The sequence below is a fragment of the Amblyomma maculatum genome, chromosome 2 (genome assembly GCF_055883805.1).
Source record: "Amblyomma maculatum isolate TAMU_Amacu chromosome 2, ASM5588380v1, whole genome shotgun sequence".
NCBI classification, from domain to species: Eukaryota; Metazoa; Arthropoda; class Arachnida; order Ixodida; family Ixodidae; genus Amblyomma; species Amblyomma maculatum.
In genome coordinates, this window is record NC_139345.1 from 39,815,124 (window position 1) to 39,839,091 (window position 23,968).

General features: G+C 42.7%; 1 protein-coding gene across 1 annotated transcript in view; it reads right to left on the reverse strand.

The window, feature by feature from the left end:
- Positions 1 to 2,106: 2,106 nt before the first annotated feature.
- Positions 2,107 to 23,968, reverse strand: part of LOC146198450 (ankyrin repeat and IBR domain-containing protein 1-like) — a 62,750-nt gene continuing 40,888 nt past the window's right edge. The window contains exons 16-21 of the mRNA XM_084593961.1: positions 23,439 to 23,666; positions 22,833 to 23,010; positions 18,796 to 18,903; positions 13,570 to 13,687; positions 10,681 to 10,763; positions 2,107 to 9,888 (exon numbers count right to left, since the gene is read on the reverse strand). Coding sequence (XP_084450087.1) covers positions 9,665 to 9,888; positions 10,681 to 10,763; positions 13,570 to 13,687; positions 18,796 to 18,903; positions 22,833 to 23,010; positions 23,439 to 23,666 — 939 coding nt within the window. The 3' untranslated portion in view covers positions 2,107 to 9,664. The remainder of the gene's footprint in view (positions 9,889 to 10,680; positions 10,764 to 13,569; positions 13,688 to 18,795; positions 18,904 to 22,832; positions 23,011 to 23,438; positions 23,667 to 23,968) is intronic.

A 23,968-nucleotide genomic window follows, 5' to 3' on the forward strand; every position in this document is an offset into this window, starting at 1 on the left:
AGAAAGAAAAGACAGACTTTAAACAGCAAAACTAGGTACCCTAAATTCAGGCAATCAGAACTAGTATACTGGTTTACATAAAGTTATAATAACCTACATCATACTTTATACACAAGCACACTTTACCTTCAGCATAAGGCAGCAAGATATCTTGTTACTAAAATGCCCAAAAGAATCTCTAGGTAAATAATTTTTCACCGTAAAAAAAATTAATAAAAATAACCTGCTCCTGTAGCAAGTTTCATGCTTTGCCTAACAGAGGGGGATTATGATGTGGCTACACCAGCACATACCAAACTCTGAGCAGAGAGCTGAAGGCATCCTGTGCAACTAATGTGCCAAAAGTGAATGTGTAACCTACACTAGGACACAATTAACATCACTGCCTGCTACATTTGCAATGGAGAAAGAAAACTAACGAATGCTTCCAGACAAAAAAGAAAGAAAAGAGGATACAAATGAAAAAAAAAAAAAAATAAAGATAAAGAAGACCACTCTATGCAGTTAACCCACTCGGTAAAAAATTGATTCTCTGGCTCTTTCTGGGTATGTTAGCATTTGTCCGGCAGCAAAAGATGCATTAGGGCTGAGAAAATCAAATTTCTGTCATCCACTGGTGATGTCCACTGCCGTCGTTTTGATGTCAACGACGGTGTAGCCTAGCATCTGAGATATGCACCCAAAATACCGTGTCAGAGCATGCAGTTTGCTCATGGGTGGTGATAAGAAGACCTGCATTTTTCTACTCGGTCTTTTCTAGCTTAAAAAGAAAAAAGCAAGCAATCTATTTCTTATTAGAGTGCCGCAGTCTGTCAGCACAGGTCAACTTCAATTTGTTCTCAGCATCCCTTAAAATGTTTGCTGTAAAGAAAACAATAAAAGAATAGATCCACAGCATTCAAGATTAACATAAGATATCAAGCTGTATCAGTATGCCATTCGAATTTTGCAGCCCATATTTGACCTTGGCTGTTTCGTTTGTAATTTGGGGGTAAATATAACAAGAAGTTCAACGATTTCACCATGCATAGTTCACTCTTGTTTCATCACCACAAGTAATGTTTAGAGCACAAACATACACAATGTTATCAGCACATAACAAACAATAGCAGCACATCACACTCCAGCACTGGTCAAGACCTTAGTTGCTTCTTAACGCTAGAGCCATTAAAGGGCATTGCCTTTTTCAGAATTTTCTTTGACACAAGCACTATCATCATTGTCACAAGTTAGGAAACCACTGTTTATCTCAATTATCACATAGTCTGTTACTACTACTGAAGAGCCAACACCATAATGTTAAATATTTTGAATATATCTGTGAAAGATCTTGCACTTTAGATTAGTCCCGATACATTTTTGCAAACCTAGATTTGCAATTCATGAGATACAAAACTAAATATGTAAAAAGCAGATAAAATCAAATTTATGAACAAGCTATCTTACGCTTTCTTCTTGACTGCACAATCTGCTTGAATTATGTGTTTTGCCCCCAAAGAGTGGGTAAAGCAAGAGAGAACAGGGGAGAGTGGAGCCAACAATCTCATGAAAGTCATCAAGAAAACAAAAACGGTTTTTCTACCATGTACAGCAACAACACACCAAAAGTATGCCCCAACATTTTCAATATTAACTAATCTTGCAAACAGGCCTACTTCTATTTAACAGGCCCAATAGTATGATGCATAAAGAAACTTTACCATCAATAAAGGAAAAAAAAAAAAAAAATGCCAGCAGCCTATAAAATAAAAACATTAACATATAAGGGTTGCTATATATAAAATGTCATGCAAAATTAAAATTGCAGTTCACAGCAATATGAGGCCTTATTACAGCTAATGAAATTCATTACATGTAATGCAATGTAGTGACGCGAGGTCTGCTAACCAAATCCGAAATTACCTTTGCATACCAGAATGTCAGTGAAGCTCACAGGCACATGCAATATTCTCCGCTAGAGAGGGCCTGAAATAAACCAGTGAATGGCTCAAGCTCTAACCAATTGATTACGGCGATACAGGTACATGCCAGCAGTGTCCTTTAACTCTGTGTACCACAAAGTACTTTTTTAGGCAAGAAAGCAGACAACTCCCCAAAAAAAAAAAAAAAAAAAAAGGATAAAAAAATAAATGATGCCTTAGAATTTTCAGCATTCTATAAGAGACCAGCAAAGCTTTTGTAAATCCAAGGGCATCATTCGCAAGGTAGATTAGTATCCAAGCTAGCTTAAATGGCCTCCCTATCAAGCCGGGTACAGGCATAGTACAGTTAAACCTCAATGTAACAAACCCTCATTCCCTGATATTACGAAGTTTTACATTTCCCCAACATCGCCCCCATTAAAGTGCGTGTATTTTGAAACTCCATGTAACGAACAAGTCGCAGCAGTTGACCTTCATGTAACGAACTCGCTGCGCTGACTGTCTCTTACCTAGTGCTGAATTACTGGAAATTTGGCAGAACCCCACAAGTTTCAGAACGATAAAATTCGAACTGACGTGAGAGGAACGTCTATGATAGCAACAAGCACAAGTGACCGCAGTTGATACAACATGCCGGATTTCAGCGCCAATGGCGCATCTACATGAAAAACGCAGCAGTCTCTGCTGTTTTCGCTTTCGGTTCACTTCACAACGGCAGCGCTCGGCTTCTAGTGGAGCGGAGAGGAACTACAAAACCTACGCGCAGCCGTGCGCTGCGCACGGCTGTCTGCGCAGCCCACTCGTGCAGAAGCGCGTGCCACGTGCAGCCGCGCGTGCACGCGGAGCAGGAGAAGGAGAATGCGGAGGAGGGGAAATGGGCGCATGCAGATGCGTACAAAGCCGGCGCTCTTTGCCAGTGGGGTTTCTTATTTTTGCTTTTCTAGGTTGTTTATCGATGTTTTTATCAGTGCTTTCAAAAGTGAGAAATTATGATTACCGCAAACGTTGTTTTCAAAGAGCATTTGTTGGCCGGCTCAGACAAAAAAAAAAAAAGAAAGAAAAAAAAAAAATGTGAAAGCGAATTTGCTACTTGAAGGCAAGGGGCAAATGACAGGTATTTTGAAGGATTTGAGGCGGCACCTCCTGTGTTGTGTCACCTCTTGTATTGTTACGCTATGGGAGAGTAAAGAAATTCGCACTGCAAAAATAACTTTCAAAATTAAAGATTTTTTTAAAGTGCATTGTAATTTAATCATATTGCACCTTTCTTCTTGGAAATTTACTACGACGAGAACTGAGAAAGGAAAAAAAACAACCACGCGCAAGGAGACAGGCACTCAGATGCTGCACGGACACACGACGGAACTGAGCATGCAAACCTGGTGCTTTTTTAAAGGCCAAGGAAGTGGTGATGGGGAGGGGGAGGGGCTTTTTTTTTTGGTTCCTCAGCTTACAAGTTAGTTCTAAACTTTTCATTTTTTTTGTCAATGCGAAAGCATCGAAATCTCTATCCCCGTTGTTCAATGAAAGGAACAGTGCATTCTTATCATGGAGACTCAATGACACGCGTGTATACAGTGATGAGTGTGGTCATTTTACTTGAAGAAGGCCCACTCAACCCTCTTTGATGACCGACATATCAGTCAACCCCCCAACAAAGTCAATGGAACTAAACGCTGCCAACTACAATGACCTATTCACTTCAGCAGGGTGAAGACTACAGCTACCGACAAGCTACTGGTGCCACGCTGCCTGTGTTCAGCACGTTTTTTACGTTTTCCTTATAATGGCATAGAAAACAACACCGTAGCTTTGGTTCATGCCGACAGCGGTCAGGGGAAGTTTGCTGCTGCAGCGCTGCCATCCGAATACAATGAACTATCTAGCCTTTATGATGAGGGGTTTCTAATGACCTGGGTTGCTGACGAGAAGCCGAGGCATGCCATTTTTGCAGCAGTTTCCTCTCTCCACGAGAAGAACAACGGGGAAATGCCTGACGACTTTCCATGCAGATGGGGACATCTCTCCACGGAAATCTCTGTCTTCTTAATTCCGCAGCTACTCTGTGCAATTCCCAATTCAATCATCTCCTCTAGCAAGTGCGCAGTTTTGAGCTCATGAAGCAGGATCGCGTATGAGGATAGAACGATTAATGTATATCTGTTTTTTGAAGCTGACTTGGTTCCACGATGCCTGCTGCGGCACCGCTAGTTACAAACAGAGGTGCGAGATATGAGCAGTACAAGATACCTAAAAAAAAAAAAAGGCAGACAACCATCCCGTTACCGTTTCCACACAAGTTTTGCGAAGCAGCGCGCCTTCATTTTTTCATTCTAGATTTTTTTTTCTTTTTTTTTTTTTTGCCCCCTTTGTTGGAGCATGACGGCGGCCAGAACGTGGCCAGAAGAGGAGAGAAACAATCGCGCGCGCGCGCATAAACACGCGCAGACGGCAACATGCTTTTCAATGCAGCAGGGAGCAGACAACACGGCCGCACTGCGCGGAGGTTTTGCCAAGGTGTCCATGGAGGACGCTGACGCACAGAGTGGCGTAGCGCCCCTTAGCCCAGGTTTTCTCCCCTATAGTAGAGGCAAGGCCGCCACAGTTGCGCTCCGCACGCTCGCTTAGAGCGACCACGAAACATTTCACCACTTCTATAACTTCTAATAATTCTGATTTACTATAAACTTTCCAGGTGGTTTCCTTTATAATGAATTCTTAATCTGGTTATCACTCTGCATTATTCTTCTGGGCCTTCATGTGAAAACTGGATATAACGAAAACCTGGATGCAACGTAAAATTGCGGACATTTTAAAATTTCGTTATATCCAGGTTTAACCACACTCACTTTTTCTTACAATGCACAACATATGTTTGCCTGAAAAAAAAACAAAGAAAAGAAAGCAGAGTGTTGTCTTTTTCTGTCTGCTGCTTCATGATGAAACACTACCGACCGCTCTACTTTCTCATGTGCGCTCATGTTTATCTCCGGCTGCTATTATGCTGACTCATGAATTCTATGAATTCTATGACTATGAATTCTCACCTTTGCAATGAATAGAACTAAACAATGAGGCCTTTTTCACAGACGCTTCCTGTTTCACAGCTTCTGAATAACCCAAATAAACACACCACTTTCTGACATTTTCATCTGGAGGCGTTACTGCCCATCTTGATTAGCGGAAATTGACAAGACAGTGACACCCACAGGAAACAGTACTGCAGGCTAGCCCATGGGGTCAAATCATTTCCCAGCCACTGTAAAATGATAAACTAGAGAAACACTATCTTAAGTGCATAAAAGTAAAGCAGGGCTCTCTTTCTGTCTTTGCTACTCAGGCTGGAAGGGGCAAAGAAACTCCACAGAGCTATGATGACTGCTTTATAGTGCACGCCATGTGCAATGCCAGACCACCCTTTGTAATGGCACTGCAGTAAAAACTCGTTAACATGAACCTCATCAACTAAAATTTCTGGATAATTGGAAATGCACTACTTGGCCCAGTCAAGCTTCATAGAAATCTATGTATAAAAAAGACCGTTAATTCGAATGCGAGCCAGTTCTGCTACAGATAACTTGAACTACCTGGTGCCTGGCACGTGGGCAAAGAAACATCCCTATGACAGAATGGCATAGCTACAAGGCTGCGTATCTCCAAAACGGGGACAGAACGGGGACAGAAGATAAAACCAGTTAAAACCATGAAAGAATGAGTACAGCCGAACCTATGCCGTGACCGGCAGCAGCCTGGTCTCAGTTCTGTGTGACCTCAGAGACATAGAACTAAATGTTCATTGATTCGACCCTCCCCTAAATCGGAAATGCAGATAAGTCTCACTGTTGGCATGGTTCCAGCCAGTGTACATATAAGGCTATGGCATGGGATGGGCGCTACGGGCCTCACAACAGTTAAGCCACAGCAAGGTACGATTAGCACTGTAAGCAATGGTGAAAATACTAGTACTCATCTGAATGCATGTTGCTCAGCTGACACAGCGGCAAATGTGACGAAACGCAGACAGCCTCGTCTCCAATAATAGGCCAACTAATTAGTTTTGGTCGCATTTTTATAAGCTTTGAACCGTTTACGCCCACGGAGTTTCGAACCATCGTTAGTGGTGCTGAGCGATTTCCACACTTTCCATCCATGTGGGTCTTCCACCACTCCAAAAATGTGCACTCATCAAATGTTGTTAAGTGCATCTTGTGGTGAAGCCTCACATGCGACTCAGGCTGCTTGTGAACAGGCACCACCGCTATCGCGTCACGCCGTGAAAGATGCCAAGAAGGCCCTTGCCATTTTCAAACAATTCTGTTATAATACTTCCGACACTGTGGACACAATAAAGAGTTGATGGGAATGCTAAAAAAATTTCAGGGCTGCACTTGAGTCTGCTCATGTGCAGCAATGCGAAAGCATTACAAGTTGCATTACGTCGCCTGGTGGATTCGCCTGGCACTACGAAAGCGGACCTCGGCTGCACTCAGCCAGATGACATACATGTATGGCATTAGTACTTTGGTTAAATAAAGGAGTGGTGCAGATGGAACTTCATGAAGACGACGACGTTCACTGCAGAGCGCGAGAGTGTGTTGCAGTGATACACGAGACGTCATCAGCTGTAGCAATAACATAGTGCTTTCGAGCCTGGGCTAGGGAAATTGATCTGTTTGTTCTGGTGTGGGTTTAAAACCCAGTGGTAGGAATGTTTTTTTTTCTCCACTAACTGTTCATGCGGACAAACTCTGTACATGGTACTCATGAGTCAAAAAATGCTTTCCCATTAAAATGCGCGCAGTTCTTGCCTAAAATTAAGGCGATCATGGCCGATTTTTTAGCCTTCAGTTTTTTTCGAAGGTCATTCGATAATTCGAACTTCAGATAATGCAAACTCCTTATCGGTCCTGTGAAATTCAAATTAATCAGATTTTACTGTTGCAGCGAGTGAAGCGTTTGGCATCAAAAAAACCCCCCAATATCTTTTTTTTTCTTCTTAATCTGCAGAATGTTAGCACTAGGCCGACATGAACATGTCCATTGCAGTCGTCCAATTAAAGCTTTCCGCCTTTTAGTCCCACTCAGGGCAAAGATGATGCTGAGTGACATCTGTACCAAATTCATACCCACGCAAAGATGCTCTGGTTATGGGGATCACATACTGAAGGGCACCAGATAGTTTCAGCTGCGCGGGGTTCTTTAGGTGCACTGACATCACAGTTTATGAGTGTGTAGCATTTTACTTCCATTCAGTTGCTGCTGCTGCCACTGAGATTGCATCCGAGTCCCATGGCTCAGTAGTGAAGCACCCTAACCACCAAGCCACTGTGGCAGGGTGTCCGAATTCAGGATATAATAGAGAGAGGGTGAGAGGAAAAGGGAAATGGTGCACACCATCAGGCGCTGTGCATGGGAGTTGTAGTTGTGCACTTTCGGAGTGGCTTTGCCGTTCAAGACTTCGCTCATTCTAGATATCTACAGCAGCAGGTGTTTTGAAGACATTTCTAAAGGTGGTAAAGCTTCAGCAGAAGCTCTGGAGTGTCAAGTTACACCAGAGCAGCCTCAGGAGACAGTTTTTCCCTTTTCTCCTTCCAAGCCTCAGGACACATGAGGTACAAATGGCAGTGGTGTCTAAAAATTATTCATTTGTAATATCAGGTAAGAATTTAATGAGAGGAGGGGGGGGGGGGGGGGATTACATAACCTACCCATTCCTAAAAATAAAAACAAAAACAAACAAAAGAGTAAAAAAAATTCAACGTTTAACTCTCTTAAAGGTGACCCATAACTCCTCCCCCGTGCAAGGTTCTTGTGTCTCTGCAATAACTCACAGAGCACCATATCTGAGAGACTCACTGACTGTTTAAGATGATGCACACTGCAACAGCACAGCTGTATTTGCTCTGCATTCTAACTTGCACAACAGAACCACACATCTCATCACTACTGAAATAAAAGGAGCTTGAAGATCTGAAGACAGGCTCTGGCCTTCCAAGTACATGAGCATTACCCCCTGGTTTAAAAATGCTCACCCTTTAGTGCCCAGACGAGGTTACGGGTCACATAGTGCACCATTCTTGATCTAATGTGAGAATGATGACAATTTCAGATGGCCACAGGCCTGCCCTTGGAGTCTATACCATTTCCGGCTGCCTTTCACTTGCGATGTTGTGACATAAAAGTTCATAAATCCCACTAAACAAATAGAAAGTTGAATGTGGCAGTTCCCACACCACAAAATCAGTGCCCCAAAACTGCTTATGACAAACTAACTTTCAAACACTGATCCATTAAAAAAATGAAATGGACAGAAGAATGCTTTTTTTCTTTCAGACCAGCTGACATCTTGTCATAGAAGTATGAATGCAAGAATTTTCAAAGTTCAGAAAGTTTGTTGGTTACTGTAGCAGCTGCAGTCACTTTTGTTTCAGTCATATAACAAGCATATGCTAGTGGCGGTTTCACTTACACTCAATCCAGCGAGTTTACTACATTTCCTTTGAAAAATTTTTTTTAAACAATGTTGCAAACTATTTTTGGGAGAAACAAGATTGTGCCCATACAACTGGGAGGTTTGGTGCAAATTTGGGAGATTCGGCAGGTATACTAACTAGACCCTCTGTCCACCTGGGAGGAGGAATCATAGGTAAAGTCAAAGCTTTCAGCAATGCCATATTACAACAATAGGCAGTAATGGCCCCAAAGGTAGTCTTCAGACAGCAATACAATTTTAAATGTAAGCCAGCAATGTACAATCATTGTGAGAGACAACTGCACAGTGCAGGCAACAATGCTGTAAGCTTGAAAAGTATGTAGTATGCAGTGGACATGTTAACAAAAGTGAGCAACTTTCATTATCCGCTTCTGATTAAAGAAACCTATGTGCATGAACACCAAATTCCTTCTCTCTTTGCTGCATGTGCATCATAGTCACAAATTTCCATGCATAGCATCAGATAAAATTTTGTACAAGTGCTAACAGCAGGCGGTGGCAGAGAATTATATGTGGACCTCTAACCTTTTTTGAATGCACGCTTTACATCCTAGCCAGTTTTGGCTAAATGAGTGTGAGATTGCAGAGTCAGATGCAGGACAGAGAGCTCACTGACATTCTGGTACCGTTCAGCCAACGTCCAGTGCGTGGTGTCTGCTGGAACTAGCACTTGGTTACAGCCAGTTCAGTCAAGCGGTGCGACTTCATTCATTTAAATTTTACGTTAGTTAAAGCTTTTGAATGGCCTTGCATAACTTGGCATGTTCTGGTGACAGTAACAGTAAATACTGGGTTTGAAGCCACGAAACTCTCACGAAATTGTTAGCAGTTCTGTCATTGAAACGAGAGAATTTACGTCAGAGGACAATCGTTTTCGATTCAACTTGGTGGTCAGAGATATTTGTCGGTTCAAACTACTTTGGGCTTGTTTATCACTAAGACACTTGCATCTGAATCAAGGATCATAAATGCCAGTTTAAATCATAAACAGGTGTGAATTCTGTGGACTCAATTACCGACACTCCAGTGCATTAAACTTCATTTCACCACGACTAACAGTACTGAGACAAGACCAAGCAAGCGAATCAAATCTGATAATCAATCACACACAAAGTGCATCATTTGCTTACCCATGAAAGCGAGCATTTTAGGCAATCCGCTCAATAATGCAACAAAACAATGAGCAAACCAAAGAACAAAAAAAAGGAAAAAAAAAAAATTATGGCCTCTCTTGACCATCTACGACTGCTCACTCCGATTTGGCCCCTGGACGGAAAAGATCCTTTTCCAGCTTGTGATCACCGTCTGGCAGGTTGGAGGCAAGGTTCCTGGTGTCAATGGTTCTTGAGGGCTCTGCAGGACCCTCTGCCGGACTCGCAGTAGGCGCGAGTGTTTTTCGAGTTGGGCTTGGAATCATGTGGGAGCCGTCGCTCTTCGAACTGTGGGCAGGCGATGATATTGCATGCTCGCCACCTGTATAGCATAAAAATGTTTGGTCAGGTTTGGACAGACCCAATCATAAACTGTATCCAGCAGGCAGACCCACGGGCCACAAGAAAACTGAGGACCCCCCCCGTCTCCTGCGCTATTTTCTTCTACCATGATCAGTCACCAAATCGCCCCGCAATACACTTTGATGCACGTAGCACCCACTGTCATGCAGAGGCCAGCATTTGGTACATAGCTGCTCATGTTGTGAAGCCAACCTCGCTGACTGAAGGGTAGCAGTGGCCCTCGCTTCTGTGCTGAAGACACCGCTGAAACTAGCAGTCTCTAAACTTTGAAAAATTATTTCTTTCATAGTGTACTGGCCAGCTCTTCAGCGCAAACTGCAGCGGCTTTGATGCAAAGTAAGCTAGGCCTAGCTATGTCAAGTGAGCACTGTCAGAACAACTGTGCGCAGAACTGTGTGCAGCATGTCATTGCAAGTAGCAGATTGCAAGCCGCACGTTGCTAGAATGAGTGCCCCGTATCCTTTCTTTTATCTTACAGAAAAGCTTACCTACTGTCACGTTTTACACATTTAATTACTGACATATCAAGCTACTTCGATCAAGTTCAATTCCAGAATTTACTGGGTAATTTGCGGGCAATGAGGTAACAGAGAAATTTGTAACACCACAAGGAAATACTGCTTCGATCAAATGTAAACTACAATGGTGTAAAAAAAAAAAAATATTTATAAATGTCGAAAGAACAAATGAAGGCAATCAAATTACTTCTATAGACATACAATAGTTTTGCTGTGTCATCTCTCCTACTGACCTGAAGAACAACATGGCGTAGGTGATGATGGCAGCCTATTTTCAACAGGCTGTGGTGCACTGGCAACATCATTTATCTGCGGCCTAGAAAAAGGCATTTAATAAAGTTCAATAAACATCAGAAAACTGATCGCAGCTATGCACACAAAAACAAATTAAATCGAGGCAAGGCACTTTTCCTTTTCGGTCTACCTCATATAAATGCGACCCCAGTGCCAAACATGAGCAAAACATAAAAACTTGTTTGCCTGAACAGAAGTGCCCCTAAATATCAGTTGTAGTTTCAGCACGCACGCACACAGACATGACCATACGCACATGCATGCCAACAGCATAGAACCTCGCGTTATGCTTCTGAGCGCTGCATTTTCGTAAGGCGGTCCTGTCCAAGCTCCAATAGAATCCCACGCAATAGACTCAGCTGTTACATTACTATGTGGCAGAATTCCCACATGCTATGTTGTGAACGACCCATTGTGATAGTAGTGCCTTACACAAAGCCAGGAATCTGACAGCCCACATTTAGCGAATGAGGAATGGCCAAACGACTTCTAACTCTGACAGTACTTGGCTTCCACTATGTTCAGTAGTGTCCTGTGTGTTGCTCCCATACTGATGCCAAGCATGCTTACAGGCAGTATGAATCTTTTTGCAGCTGCTTTTGCACCATTGTGCACAAATGAGCCGAGCTGCAGTTCTCGTAGATGGCATCAGTAATGCTCACGAGAAATGTTTTGCATGATCACACATTTTCAGAGTCCAATGGGAAAGTAACCAAAAGTGTCTCGCATTGTTTATCTTATCCATTAATTCAGCTTAACCAAGCTCGTCTTAATGAGAATCTGTAGTACGTAGATCAGAATGCCTTGGGAACTGCCCAGGTGACAAATGTGACAAGGCAAAGTAACTAGTAGTGATCATAGTGCCACAAATTTTTTTGTTCACAGTATTTCTACTTACTAGGGGCAAAGAAGTGAACGAGAGAGCAACTGAAATACTAAGCACGAAAAGGAAAGGAAAGTGAGTGCTATTTCATAACAGCCATACATTGGTACTGAAAGAAGGCAGAAGGCCATAAAATGAAGATTTCACTGGCATCATGCCCAAGATACCAATGCATATACAGTTAAACCTGGTTATAATGACACTGTAAAATGTCCCCAATTTTTCATTACATCAAAGTTTCCGTTACATGCAGTTTTCGCAGGAAAACTCAAAACGGCAATGCAGAGCGAAAACCAGGTTAAGAAGTGATTGTAGGGGAAACCATCTTGAAAGTATTACTTTGAAAGTATTTGCAATAAATCAGAATTATTTGAAGTTATAGATGCGGTGAAAGGTTTCGTAGTCGGGCTGAGGGAATGGCGTGACTGTGGCAGCAGCCTCAATCTCTGCCGTGGCTTGCACGACGCGTCGGCAAAGGAGTGGGGAGAGGAAGGTGGTGGAGGAGTCAGTCAAGGAGAGAGCACGTGCTCGTGGTTCGTGCCACCGCTGAGCAAGAAAGCTCCTGCGTATTCATGCCTGTTCCCGTTTGCCCAATATCTTTGCTCCAGGAAGCCGACTTCCCTCACGTCAGCGGCGCTCTCCGCTATTCATTCTACTGACACGCGGGAGATCGCGAGCAACTGCTTGGCGGCGATGGATGCACACTGTTCGTAACCGCTCGCCCCGTGTCTTTTTTTTTTTTTTTTTTAGTTATTTTCTGCTGCTTTTGAGCATGAAGTGTTGTAGTGCCATGTTCCAAAAGTGACAGCAGCAAGACTGCTGCGTTTGCCACATATGTGCACTTTCAGTGCTGAAACGCGGCGCATCGTATATTCTCGTCACTCATTGCTATTGTAGACGTTCCTCTCACGTCAGTTAGTGTTTTATCATCATGAAACTTGCGAGGTTCTACCAAATTTCCAGCAATTCAGTAATTCAGCGTTGGGGAATTGGAAAACTTCGTAATATACAGGAATTCACTACATGGAGGTTCGTTACACAGAGGTTTAACTGTAAACATCGAGAACTACAAAATAACATGATTCTATCCATAATTTACATTCACTGGGCACTTTGTTCAATGCTGAAAACGAAATATAGATTTTTTAATTTGTTTTTTGCAACAAAATAGAGCCCAGCATGAAATTACACACATGGATGTCACAAAACCGGTATGGACTTCTTAACAGAGAGTGGAATTGAAGGGCCCATGAAAAGCTGTTAGCTAGAATTCGAAGACATGCACGAGAAATAGGTAGCCCATCAATCTTCTCCGCAACGCAAAAATTTTTAAGCTACCTTCATTAGCCCCAAACATAGGGGGCAATCGAAAATGATGCTCCACCTCTCCCCAATCAACCCAGCGCAGGCTGATGCACAAAAATAAAAATTAAAAAAATTAATAAAAATCACAATGCATCCCACCACGTCCTGTCCCGTCCGCGTAACTCCTCTGAGACTGGGCATTGCAGCATGGTGTATTAAACCCCCCTGAACACTGGTGTGTCACCCGTTCTTGAAGGCCATGTATGAGCATTATCTGTGTTACTACATGAAGGCACCACACAGCAATGCCGATCTCTCCTTCTGGACCAAGCCCACTGCAGCATGCAGTGCAGTTTTGGAAGGATGACATTTTCAAAACAGCCTTGCACAAAACTTTGGCATAATTTCCGACTGAATTATTCGAAGCCTGTCCACGTACCTGTCTAAAAAGCCATTCACTGCTAGCAAACATACTCAAATAGATTAAAAATTTTCAAACTGTACTATTTGAATGAAGAAACAAGAATTTCAAATATTCTGAATAACGTAGAAAAATTACTACCACCCTGAAAAAAAAAGAGGAAAACAAAAAGAGGGGGAAAAAAAGGTTAACACAATGAGTGCAACTTTTCCTACTCACTCTGTTTTGCAGCCCTGTTCAAAACGACGCTGGTCCTCAATCATCTGCATTCTCGACAGCTCTAATGCAATGACCAGGTCCATTGAGAAATCAAGCTCGTGAAGACCTCGATGTCTTTCTGCAAAAACAAAATGTCCCATCTAAGCAAACAATCAATCACAGCAATTGGGCTCTTTAGTCAGGGTTACCAATTAGGACCGCAGTACCAGCAAGTACATACTGTGGTGCGACCAAAGACGTTCTAAGTGCGAGATTTTAAGGCGAAAGCCTTTCTTCTAGAGAAAGGGGATGGGGTTCTTCCAAACATTTATGCGGACCTTACAGTAGCAGACATTGCTAACTTCAAAAATCAGTCTGAGTAGTTTTACTCAACGCATGGTGCAGATTGGTGGCCCTTCACCAGTAACAGATGTTCAGGGGTGGAAGCAAGCTCAAGCATGTTGGAGCAGCTTTGCAGCAACAAAATGAGAATTTTGGAGCATTTGAATTACGTTCTGGAGCAAGTTTCTAAGGTTTTCTCTTCTTGAAATAAAAATCTCCAATCCGATTCCTTTTTATGCAAGTTCAATGCCTTTCCAACTTCACATTCATCACTGAAAAGAAAAAGCATGTGAAGACAAAATATAACATAGGCAAACCTTAGCAACAATTAGGAATAGACTAGCGGCAAACAGAACGCCTGCTGGCGCAGACCTAAATTATTTGCCTATTTTCACTTAATAGATTCAAATGTCGAGCCTACCACTTCTATGCGCTCAAGCAGTGCCACTATTTAGAGTTCAGATCAATGGGCACGACGTTTGCACCTCTATCTTGTACATATCCTTTGTCTGTGCTGATAAATTTCTAAGCACTGGTCAGTAGTGCCTTCAGGAAAGATAGATGGCACTGAAAGGTAGCCTTTTCATACTTCAGCTTTTTTTTTTTTAATTCCCTGTCTCCTGCCAATAGTTCTATTATTTTTTGCTTGAGCAATGCTGGGGTTCATTTTTATCATCTTGCCATAGGGCCTGTGTGGCTTCCCAAACCTCTTGAGAAGCTTCCTAGTGGTTGACACCTTTGGCATGCCAACCTATAACGCTTCAAGTATGATTTTGTCTGCCATAGGCCTGACAAGCTAGTCACGGTCAAAGAGGCTCGATGGTGAATGAGGTCTTGTTTTCAAAGCAGAACCATTAGAATAACTCATGCAGTTTTTGCAGTCGAACAAGTTTCCCAGCAGCTTACAGTAGTTTGCGCTATCTGCTTTGCTTGTTGCTCTCGCTTCTTTCTCCACTAGTGATTCAAAAGGCTGGGAGGAGGTGCTATCTCACTTGCACAGTGCATTTCTTTTAATTTCCTCCAATCACATGTAGCTCACTAAAGTTTCTTGCAAACAAATATTTATTATGCTCTGTTTCCCTCCCTTACAAAATTTTTTTGTATCGAGCCCAGTGCAAGATCCGTTATATCTTTAGCCCCGGTGCAGTGACATTGCTCCTGTGTTCTGCTAAACTTGATGGCAGAACATAGAGGCCGCCAGTTTAGAGCAGTTTTGGAGCAATATTGCATTTTGGAGCAGAATGGAGCAGCACTTCCACCCCTGGATGTTGGAGGGCTGTGCTGCAAATTGAGGAGTGGAATTAAGTTCAAGTTTCAGTTTCAAACAACCTTTGCTTCTATGAGACCCGTTAACGTCACATCTACACATCATGACAAGTCCAAAATGTTCACTTTACCTCGATGTTACGAAACACCGAAATTCAGATGCATAATAGTGTAAAAATGTCTGCAAATATCTCTTTTGGGCATTGACAGTGCCATGACTTTAAAGCGCCCCAAAATTCTGACTTCACACTGTGCAATGCATACAGATGGCCTAGCACACAGGTGGCCTAAGACCTGCATTTAGTGTAGTCAAGTAGGACTCAATGTATAACCTATCCAACAATATGTGATTTGACATTGTAGTTCAAAGTTCAATTTTTAAAGCCAAATAAATTAATTAATGGTAATTAATTCTGACTTACAATAAGTCTAAAGCAATCATACTCAACATAAAGCACCCAACGATACATTATTAAATTATTATTTATTAAATTATCTGGAACCCAAAGTTCCCTTCATCATTATAGTGGGGGTAACAAATAAAAATAATTAAATGAATGCGCTTAAGCCTGATTAGGAGTGGAAATGGCAAAAGTCACTTTACAAGACTGTTTTCACTAACTGCATCGCATTGTGATTCCTACTACCCTCATCATCATCATCACTATAGCTACTACAGTAGAACCCCGCCATAGTAAACTCGGATATAGTAAAAACTGATATAGTAAAGTCAAGCTGATGTCCCGGTTGATCTTCCATAGACCACTGTACATTTTTCCCCCTTTATATAAAGACGTTTTGGTAAAAATCGATTATAGTAAAGTGCTTCTGGCCGCGGCGACGACTCCCAAGATATGATATCGCCAGCCGTGTAGTAGCTAGAATCGCGAGGCAAAGATTTTTCGTATTTGAAAACAGAAAAATAAGGCCGAGTGTTTGTTTAGGTGGCTTTAACACTAGGCTTAGCAGCCGTCAGGAGATGTCTACTTTACGGAAGCCTTGGAGCCATGAGGAAAAGCGTGCAGCGCGTAGGAAAAAAAAGAAGGAAAGCTGTCTACAAACATAGCAAGGAGGCAGCGTGGTCCGTTCAGAAAGTACAGGTGAGTAAAAGTGCAGCAAGAAATAGGGAAGGGGAAGAAATGGGTGAACATTCACTGCAATGTGCAGCCCAAAGCATGAGGCAGCGGAGGCAGAAAGTGGAGGTGCAGCGAGTGCGGTCTTATAGCACTTCAGTGCCACGCACATTTATCATTTATTGCCTTTTAAAAGACAGAAAAAGGGACACCATGTTCATGCAAGGCTTTGGTTTTCACATGAAATCGAAATTGGTTGCATTCATAATCACATCCTCGTGCTTAAGAGGTACTTCCACAAGATGTAAAGAAATTTTATAATTAAAAAATTGCACAGAGATGAGTATTTCAGTTGTTTTTTTCATTAAGCAACAAGACGTGTTCAGTAAGTGCCTATTTAACTACCCGGCAGCATCTTCAGGACCATGTCATCACCAACCACTGATATAGTAAAGACCCTGATATAGTAAATATTTTTGCTGGTCCCAGTGACTTATAAAGGGGTTCTACTGTATTATCATCACCAACTAAATGGATGATCACTGTCATCGCTGCTACCATCATTATCACTATCTGCATCATCAAGGTCGCTGCTACTACCATCCTCAAGCTACACAAGGCGAAATAAGCTCGACTTCTCACAAGCCAATCATGGAGTACATAGTGGTTTGTACACTCTGCTGGGGGCCGGAAGGATAGTGGGTTGATTTCCGGGGGAGACAGATTTTGTTTTTTTATAAGCCAGTTCGTGCAAACATTTCCTGCAGAATTTCCACAGCCCAAGAGCCCAGAAAGGCTTTAGCCCTAAAAAAAAGTGATATAGCCCTATAAGACTGTCACTGTCAATATAGTCAAGGGCTTTAAACATGTGGTGTAGAGCCTGCACAGTGCTCAAGGCATCTAAGATGATATACAGCCTCCCAAAACTTTTAGTGGAGTTGGAGTGCGTGACGGCCGAATTTTCTGTGATTCTGAGCGTTACAGAGGAGCTAGTCTGCGAAAAGTCCAAGCATAAGTATGGGCTCACGAAGCCTTCGCTTAATCTAAACCTTCCAGCAAGCTTTATCCGCCCTGAGGTGTAGGAGCACAGAAAAGTTAGAGATTTGGGTGGCTTACAATACCGGAAACCATCTATGTCCAACACTATGTTATTATTGTGCAACCAGCTAAAGGTACGCATGGGTAAAATTCTGAGCCCTTGCTTGGCCCAGGCCCTGTGCGATAGGAAGCCCTGCCCAACACCGAGAGTCTGAGTTTGGCCCAACCTGGCTCCGAGTTCATACTTAAGGCCTGGGCTTGCCCAGGGCCGGCCTGCTATAATTGCAGTTGAAGCAGCGCTACAGAAAGAAATAACTTCAGAATGGTTAGTTCATTTCAGAAACTTAAATGCTGAGCTCTCATATTTAAGATGACAAATTTGTGGAGTATATAAGGCATAGCACATACAGCCTTTGTCAAAACTGTAGAGCCCACGGGGTCTGCTTCTGAGCCGTGTAGTGGCGCTGATTTAACATTAGTGGAGGTCCTTCCCATTGGAGAGGGTAGGACAAAAAATGTTCTTGCCATCAAGAGATTCGAAACACTAAAAGTACATTACAAGCCGTACGAAGTGGCTCAGAAGCAGACCCTCTGAGCCCTGCACTTCTGACAAAGACTGCACATAAAGTTACCATCACAAGTTATAGTGCAAAAACAAGTTATGCACAGAAGAAGGCTTGAGGCATGTACGGCGCTACTGCATTACAAATCTGGCAGTGCTAAAGTTTCTTTCACTGCTCTAACTAGTGGCTGGAATGGTTAATACTTTCTTAGCAAGAAGAGCAAGCCTTGCGTACGCGGCTTCTTTGCTTCTCCAAAACTACGCCAGCCCGAACTCCAAGCAAGAGGTTGAGTCAGTGGCTTGGTGGGTACTTGGCGAGTTCAGCTTGTTCACAGCGTGCCTTTCTTGTGTGCTTTGATGGCGCCAGTAAGGTGCCGCCGCTGCACTGTCTAGGCCAGAAAGCGAGGCAACTCAAGCACAGCAGATGTTTTGGATATGTTCCACCAAGGCCACGTCCTGCTTGAACACAGTTAAACACTGCTAACAACTTTCGGGTGAAAATACGGATTTGGTTAAACATCAGATTTTTATGAACTTCTTGACTTTTGAAAAATGCCTGACTGAAATTTCTGAGAGTGGAATCTAAAACCATTTCATTCTTAAAGGGACTATACATCTATACATATGGGCTGGCCATTCAAAAAGATGTCCCACTCAGCCACAGTATGGAAGCTAGGGAACTACAGGTGAATCTCACTATTATGCCGCCTTTGCACAGCTCTATGGTAGCAGTTTCCTGAGGCCCTGGACAATGTTCAGAGCTGAAAACCCCTGCGAAAGAAACTAAATGCCTGGCTTTCCCTTCCCTGTGCAACGCCATGCATTACATCAGATCTCTTAGTTATCAACAGGACACAGCAATCACACTTGGAAGCTGCTACGTATGGCCAAAGCCTGTGACCTGCAGGAGTTTCACAACTCATTACAGGAGGCCATAGTGCACAAGCATATCTTTTAATGCCTCACCTTGATTACTGTGCATTGTCTGGCACCTGAGAGAGCAGTGTTCGTGAAATTTCTTTGTTCGAGGGTTTCGCGCCCGTGGTCTTGTACAGCCCTCTCGTGAGCACACACCTGGCAAGCACAAAGAGAAGAAAAAAAGATTTGCATCCACTTCAGGCATGTTAAAATATAGTACATGAAAACCGTATTATTCAAAACAGGCCCCAAAAGGTCACAAATTAGGCATACATGGCACAGAATTTCCCTTTATTACCACACTTTGAATAACCTGTCATCTTACGGTGGACTTTTCGTTTCCCAGTGTCCAAAAGCAAGCTTTTCTGAAACTCGTAGGAGTAGCAGTTTCATCATTGCTTAGCTCAGGACCCCTAACCAAAGCCGTGAGGAGCACCTAAAACTGCGTCATCCCCGCAGGAGACCTTGCCACAACAAGCATGCGGAGATGTTATCGGCACAAAGCGTTTTAGCAGGCTTTTGCCAAGGTCAGGGCTGCAAGCTGCAATAGCAAAGGTACAAAGCAGAGGGACCAGCTATGAAAATTTGGAAAAAAAAAAGAAAGAAATATTATATAATTATGAATTACAAAAGTGAATATGGAGGTTCATTACGCGAGCAAATAGCCCTGAAGCAGTGGCCACAATCATTACTGTTACTGCGGCGACTATTGCCACCCCGCTAGCACTTTTTCGTCGCCTCTTGAAGAAAAATTAAAACCCAAGCAAGTTTTTCATGCATTCTTGCAATCGTATATTAGCTAAATGCACATCAAAACATATCCGTATGACCCGTACGAGAATAAAAGAAAAACCATGTACAAAACCATATTATGCGAAATCGTTCTAACGAGATTTTACACTACACTTAAAGGGACCAGGAAATGTTCATGACCGAGGTCAAGAAAAGCAAACAAGTGTTTTTTCTTCACTTCATCGCAAGAATTTTCAGCTAGCTTTATTAGCATCGGAAGCAATGGTAATTAAAAACGACACTCTTCCCCCTCCACTCATGCACTCTGAGACACCAGAAAAAATGAAGAAAAATCTCGGTGCCTGCCAATGGAATATGTGATCGGTCTTTGTTTGATTTGCCAACTTGTGGTTGTCGCATCCATTTTCCCAAAGTAGATTTTCTCCCTCTCCCTTGTCAACAACTCTGTGTCGTCTCACAACACTGCAAGGCGTATTCATCTTGAGTGGATGTGAGAAAGACAAGGTGAATGACGTCGGCGTCACTAAATCTCAACAATGTATGCGAAGGCATTGACCGTCATGGCTGTAGCTTCCGATGGTCTGTCACCCACTGTGACACACATTCGTGGCATATACAGTAAAATCTCATTAATTCTACCCCATCAATTCAGAAATTATTTGAACTAAAAGCGCGGTTCTGGCCAATGTCCATTGAAGTCTATGGTGTTGGACACTTGAACATGCAAGGCTCGCACCAGTTAATTCAGACAAGGGGTTGTATCGTGGTACAATCTGCATAACCAACAATCACCGCAATAGACCTCCCCGAACCTGAATTGCATGAAACAGTAGTTCCTGCGTGCTTCATGCTCATAGCGGCAAGCACGAAGACAATCCAAAGTTCCCCATTTTTGAGATAAAGCTTTCTATTCATGTAGTTTCAGTTTCGCTTTCCTTAAACTCATGCCATCCCGCAGCTGTGATTAGGCATGTACATCGGCCAGTCACACTGCTGTATCGGATGCTGCTTGGCGCATCACTGTTTTTTATTGTTACTTTAGGATGGTGTCATGCTGCTGCCCTAATGCCCATGCATATATCCCTCACATGCATCACATGCTGCTTCCCGTACGCTGAAACAGCGCACTGATCATGCTGCCTCACCGCACTGCACGCTTCACTACAAGGCACACTTCACCCCTTGAATAGTGCGGTGAAGCATCCTCAAAACGCAACAGAGCCATCCTGTGAAAAGGCATCACTGCCACTGCATTGCACTGCAGAAAGGGTCGTTCTCACTTGGGTTTGATCTCTAATGCAGACAACTATCATGCAGGTGCTCATCACACAAGATTACTGTAATGCAGCAAACAGTTTTCTTCAGGCTCACTCCATAATTCAAATGTTCGGTTAATTAAATAATTTGTTCTGGTCCCTTGAAGACCGTATTGATGAGAGTTTACTGTACCTTAATGGGGAATAGTCACAAAAACCAACACTATGCACCAACCAATCAGCTCGCGAATCAAAAAAAAAATGTGGCTTTTAAAAATTAATACTAAATTGCTGACTCCGTTCGAAAGAGTTAGTACACTTAGGGTGAATGCTCAAGAGCATGCATCCTATACATTAAACACCTTTACCAGCAATCTCTGAACCCATTTTCTGATCCCTTATATTAGTAACATAACAATATGAATAAGCAAGGCAAGCATTAAGGTAAAATTCACCTGGCGGTCTTATTGTGAGCCTCTGCACTGGACATATTTTGCCTTTCCTGTGCCTGGTATTTTTTTGTGAAATGACCCCAAAAATAGCCCAGCAATAAGGCCTTTTAAGGTATGCAGGTAAACAGTATTGAAACTTTGTTCGAAATTCACATAAGCTACTGATACAAGCCAACTTCAATTTCTCCTCAGGATCCCTTTAAAAAAGCAAACTGCTCATGCTGTAAACTTGCTACTGCAAAACAAAGTCACTCAACACTCATTCTGGCAATCATACGATAAGAGCGAATGCAGCTTACGATGAGCCCCTTTTTACGCACGCCCTGATACATTCCGGCATGTTCAATGGTTAAAGATGCTCTTAACCCTTTGAGTGTTTCTGCCATACGTGCACTGCGCTGAGCGTGCATTTGAAATTTCACATCCTTCCGAAGAGACTCACTTACCAGGAGGTAGTGCTATCTTCTAGGATATACAAGAAACATTAAAAATTGTTTATACTACCACCTTGAGAAAGAAAAGTAAACTGATGTGACTGTCATGCTGTGCGCTGTTTGCCTCAGCCCACCCTCATGGTTTCAGTTTCTCACGCAATCGAAACAGGCACGCAAAAGTTGATCGCTATCTTTGTTGGGACTCTAGCAGAGGTCCAGGGAGGCCTATTTCCCTTTGTTGGTATTATAGCAACTTGTCCACATTCGCGGGACGTCATTGCTTTCCCGTTTATTTAGTTTCATTGATGCTATGACCGTAATACCCTCCCTATATATTTTCGCCTATTTATCCTAACCTTTAAAAGTAAGCAATAAAAAATTTTGACAATTTTTTTGTGAAGATGTTCAACACTCAAAGGGTTAAAGAAAATGTTCTTAAGTCCCCATTGTGTGAAATGGAAAGTAGACTATTCCCTCAAGGGGAGCAAGGCTCTTTGAAAATTTCCCTTTATTTTTGGGCTAAATGCAATTAAAAACATTATCTCAATCAGTTTTCTGTGCTGATTTCAATTAGTTTTGAAGTTATGACATTTTCAATTCTTTGTTTATAGAAACAACAAGGAGTAATCCACTAATCAGAAAACTATCATTAACACATGTGGTTGGATAGTAAATAGTATAAGGAATACAACGTGGGAAGATTATTTTTGATCAAAGTAATATTAATGATTTTACGACCTGTTGAAGTTCGATGCAAGAAAAAGTGATTGATGAGGCATTTAAATTAGAGCAAGCAAAAAAATTAGTAAGCAGAAAATGAGAAATTTTTTCAGAACATTAAATAGTTTAATCACCTAGGAGCATGCTGGAATAAAAATGATGCCTTTATCTGCTCTAGATGGGAAGGTAGCCTTCTCGTAAACTAGAGAACCATTAAAAAATTATGAGAAAATAAGAAAAATATGAACTGAGATAGGATTTATTTGGCTCGTTTGCACCTTATAAAGTGGAATGAGCAACCCAGGGAAAGAATTAATTAGTAGGTATGTAGAAGATGTGTTGGTAGGTTTCCAAAATGTCATTTTAAAATATAGCTTTTTTTTTGCAACTTTCAGACTTCAAAAGCCTTGTCCCCTCCTACGCAACATGCTAATATGATTCTGCGCAGCAGGGAACACAGCGTGACTAACCAACGTCACGGACTTCCTCGTCATCCGTGTCTGAAGCACTACTGCCACTGGTGCTGGGATCGTGGGGCCAGTCGAAGAGTGCAGCCAGGTTGGCGTGACACCCACGGGCATCCTTCACCCAAGGGTCCTCCATGGGGCCATCCCCAATAGACTCCAACAGCGCTAGCATCAGCTGCTCCTGAGCGGGAAGTGGAAAGCAGCAGTGGTATTCACAGGCCGTCTGCTAGCTCATTTCGTGCCTGGTGTTACTTCTCCCCATCACACCATTACCACTTTGGGGAAACATCCCCACTTCTTCTATATGTGTTTTCTTTAACCAGGGAACCAGAATCATGCTGATTGTAGCCTAAATCTTTTTAAAGCATCCTTCATTCGATGGCAGCACGTGCCTTACAAATGGGGTGCCATATCAATCACATTATTAAGGTCAAAAGGCTTTCACTTATCCATAAGACAGCTAAAGTATAAAGGTGTAGCCATAAAAGCTCAACAAGATGCGAAAAAGCACAAAAAGAAGGCAAGACAAAACAGGAGACAGTTCAAATGGCTGTGGTACATTGGGAACGGGTGTTCAATAGCAAGGTAATCTGAGCAAGCATAACTTACATCTTCTGGGGGATCCAGACCAAACACAGTTGGGTAGCGCCGTCTGCGAGTACGCCGCGATGATGGTGGAGTCTCCGGGGGAACCAGACCACGAGAAATGGCCCTCAAAAACTCTTCACGCTTTCTAAGCACTCTCTCCGCACACTCCACAATGGTACGATGCGAGAAACGCAGGCGAGGTGATGACAGCATGTCAGACAGGACCTTGGTCGCCTCCTCCAGATCGTGCTGCATGTATGACACAGCCAACACTTTTTAAGCCACACTTAGCAGGAATTGCTACTCAACACTCATAAAGCTGCAGAATGGGTATATAGTATTGGTAATGCATACAGCAGACTCCTTTTATGTCAAATGGAAGGATTGGTTTGGCTTGGTTTATGGGGTCTGCCTCAAAGTGCCTCAGGCTAGGGGCCCACCATCATGGAGCGTTCCGGATAACTTGAAGGGACTGGAACATTTGTTCTGCCTTAAATGAAGTGCCCCACGAAGAGAAATGAGTGTATTAGGTTTGCCAAGATACAATTGAA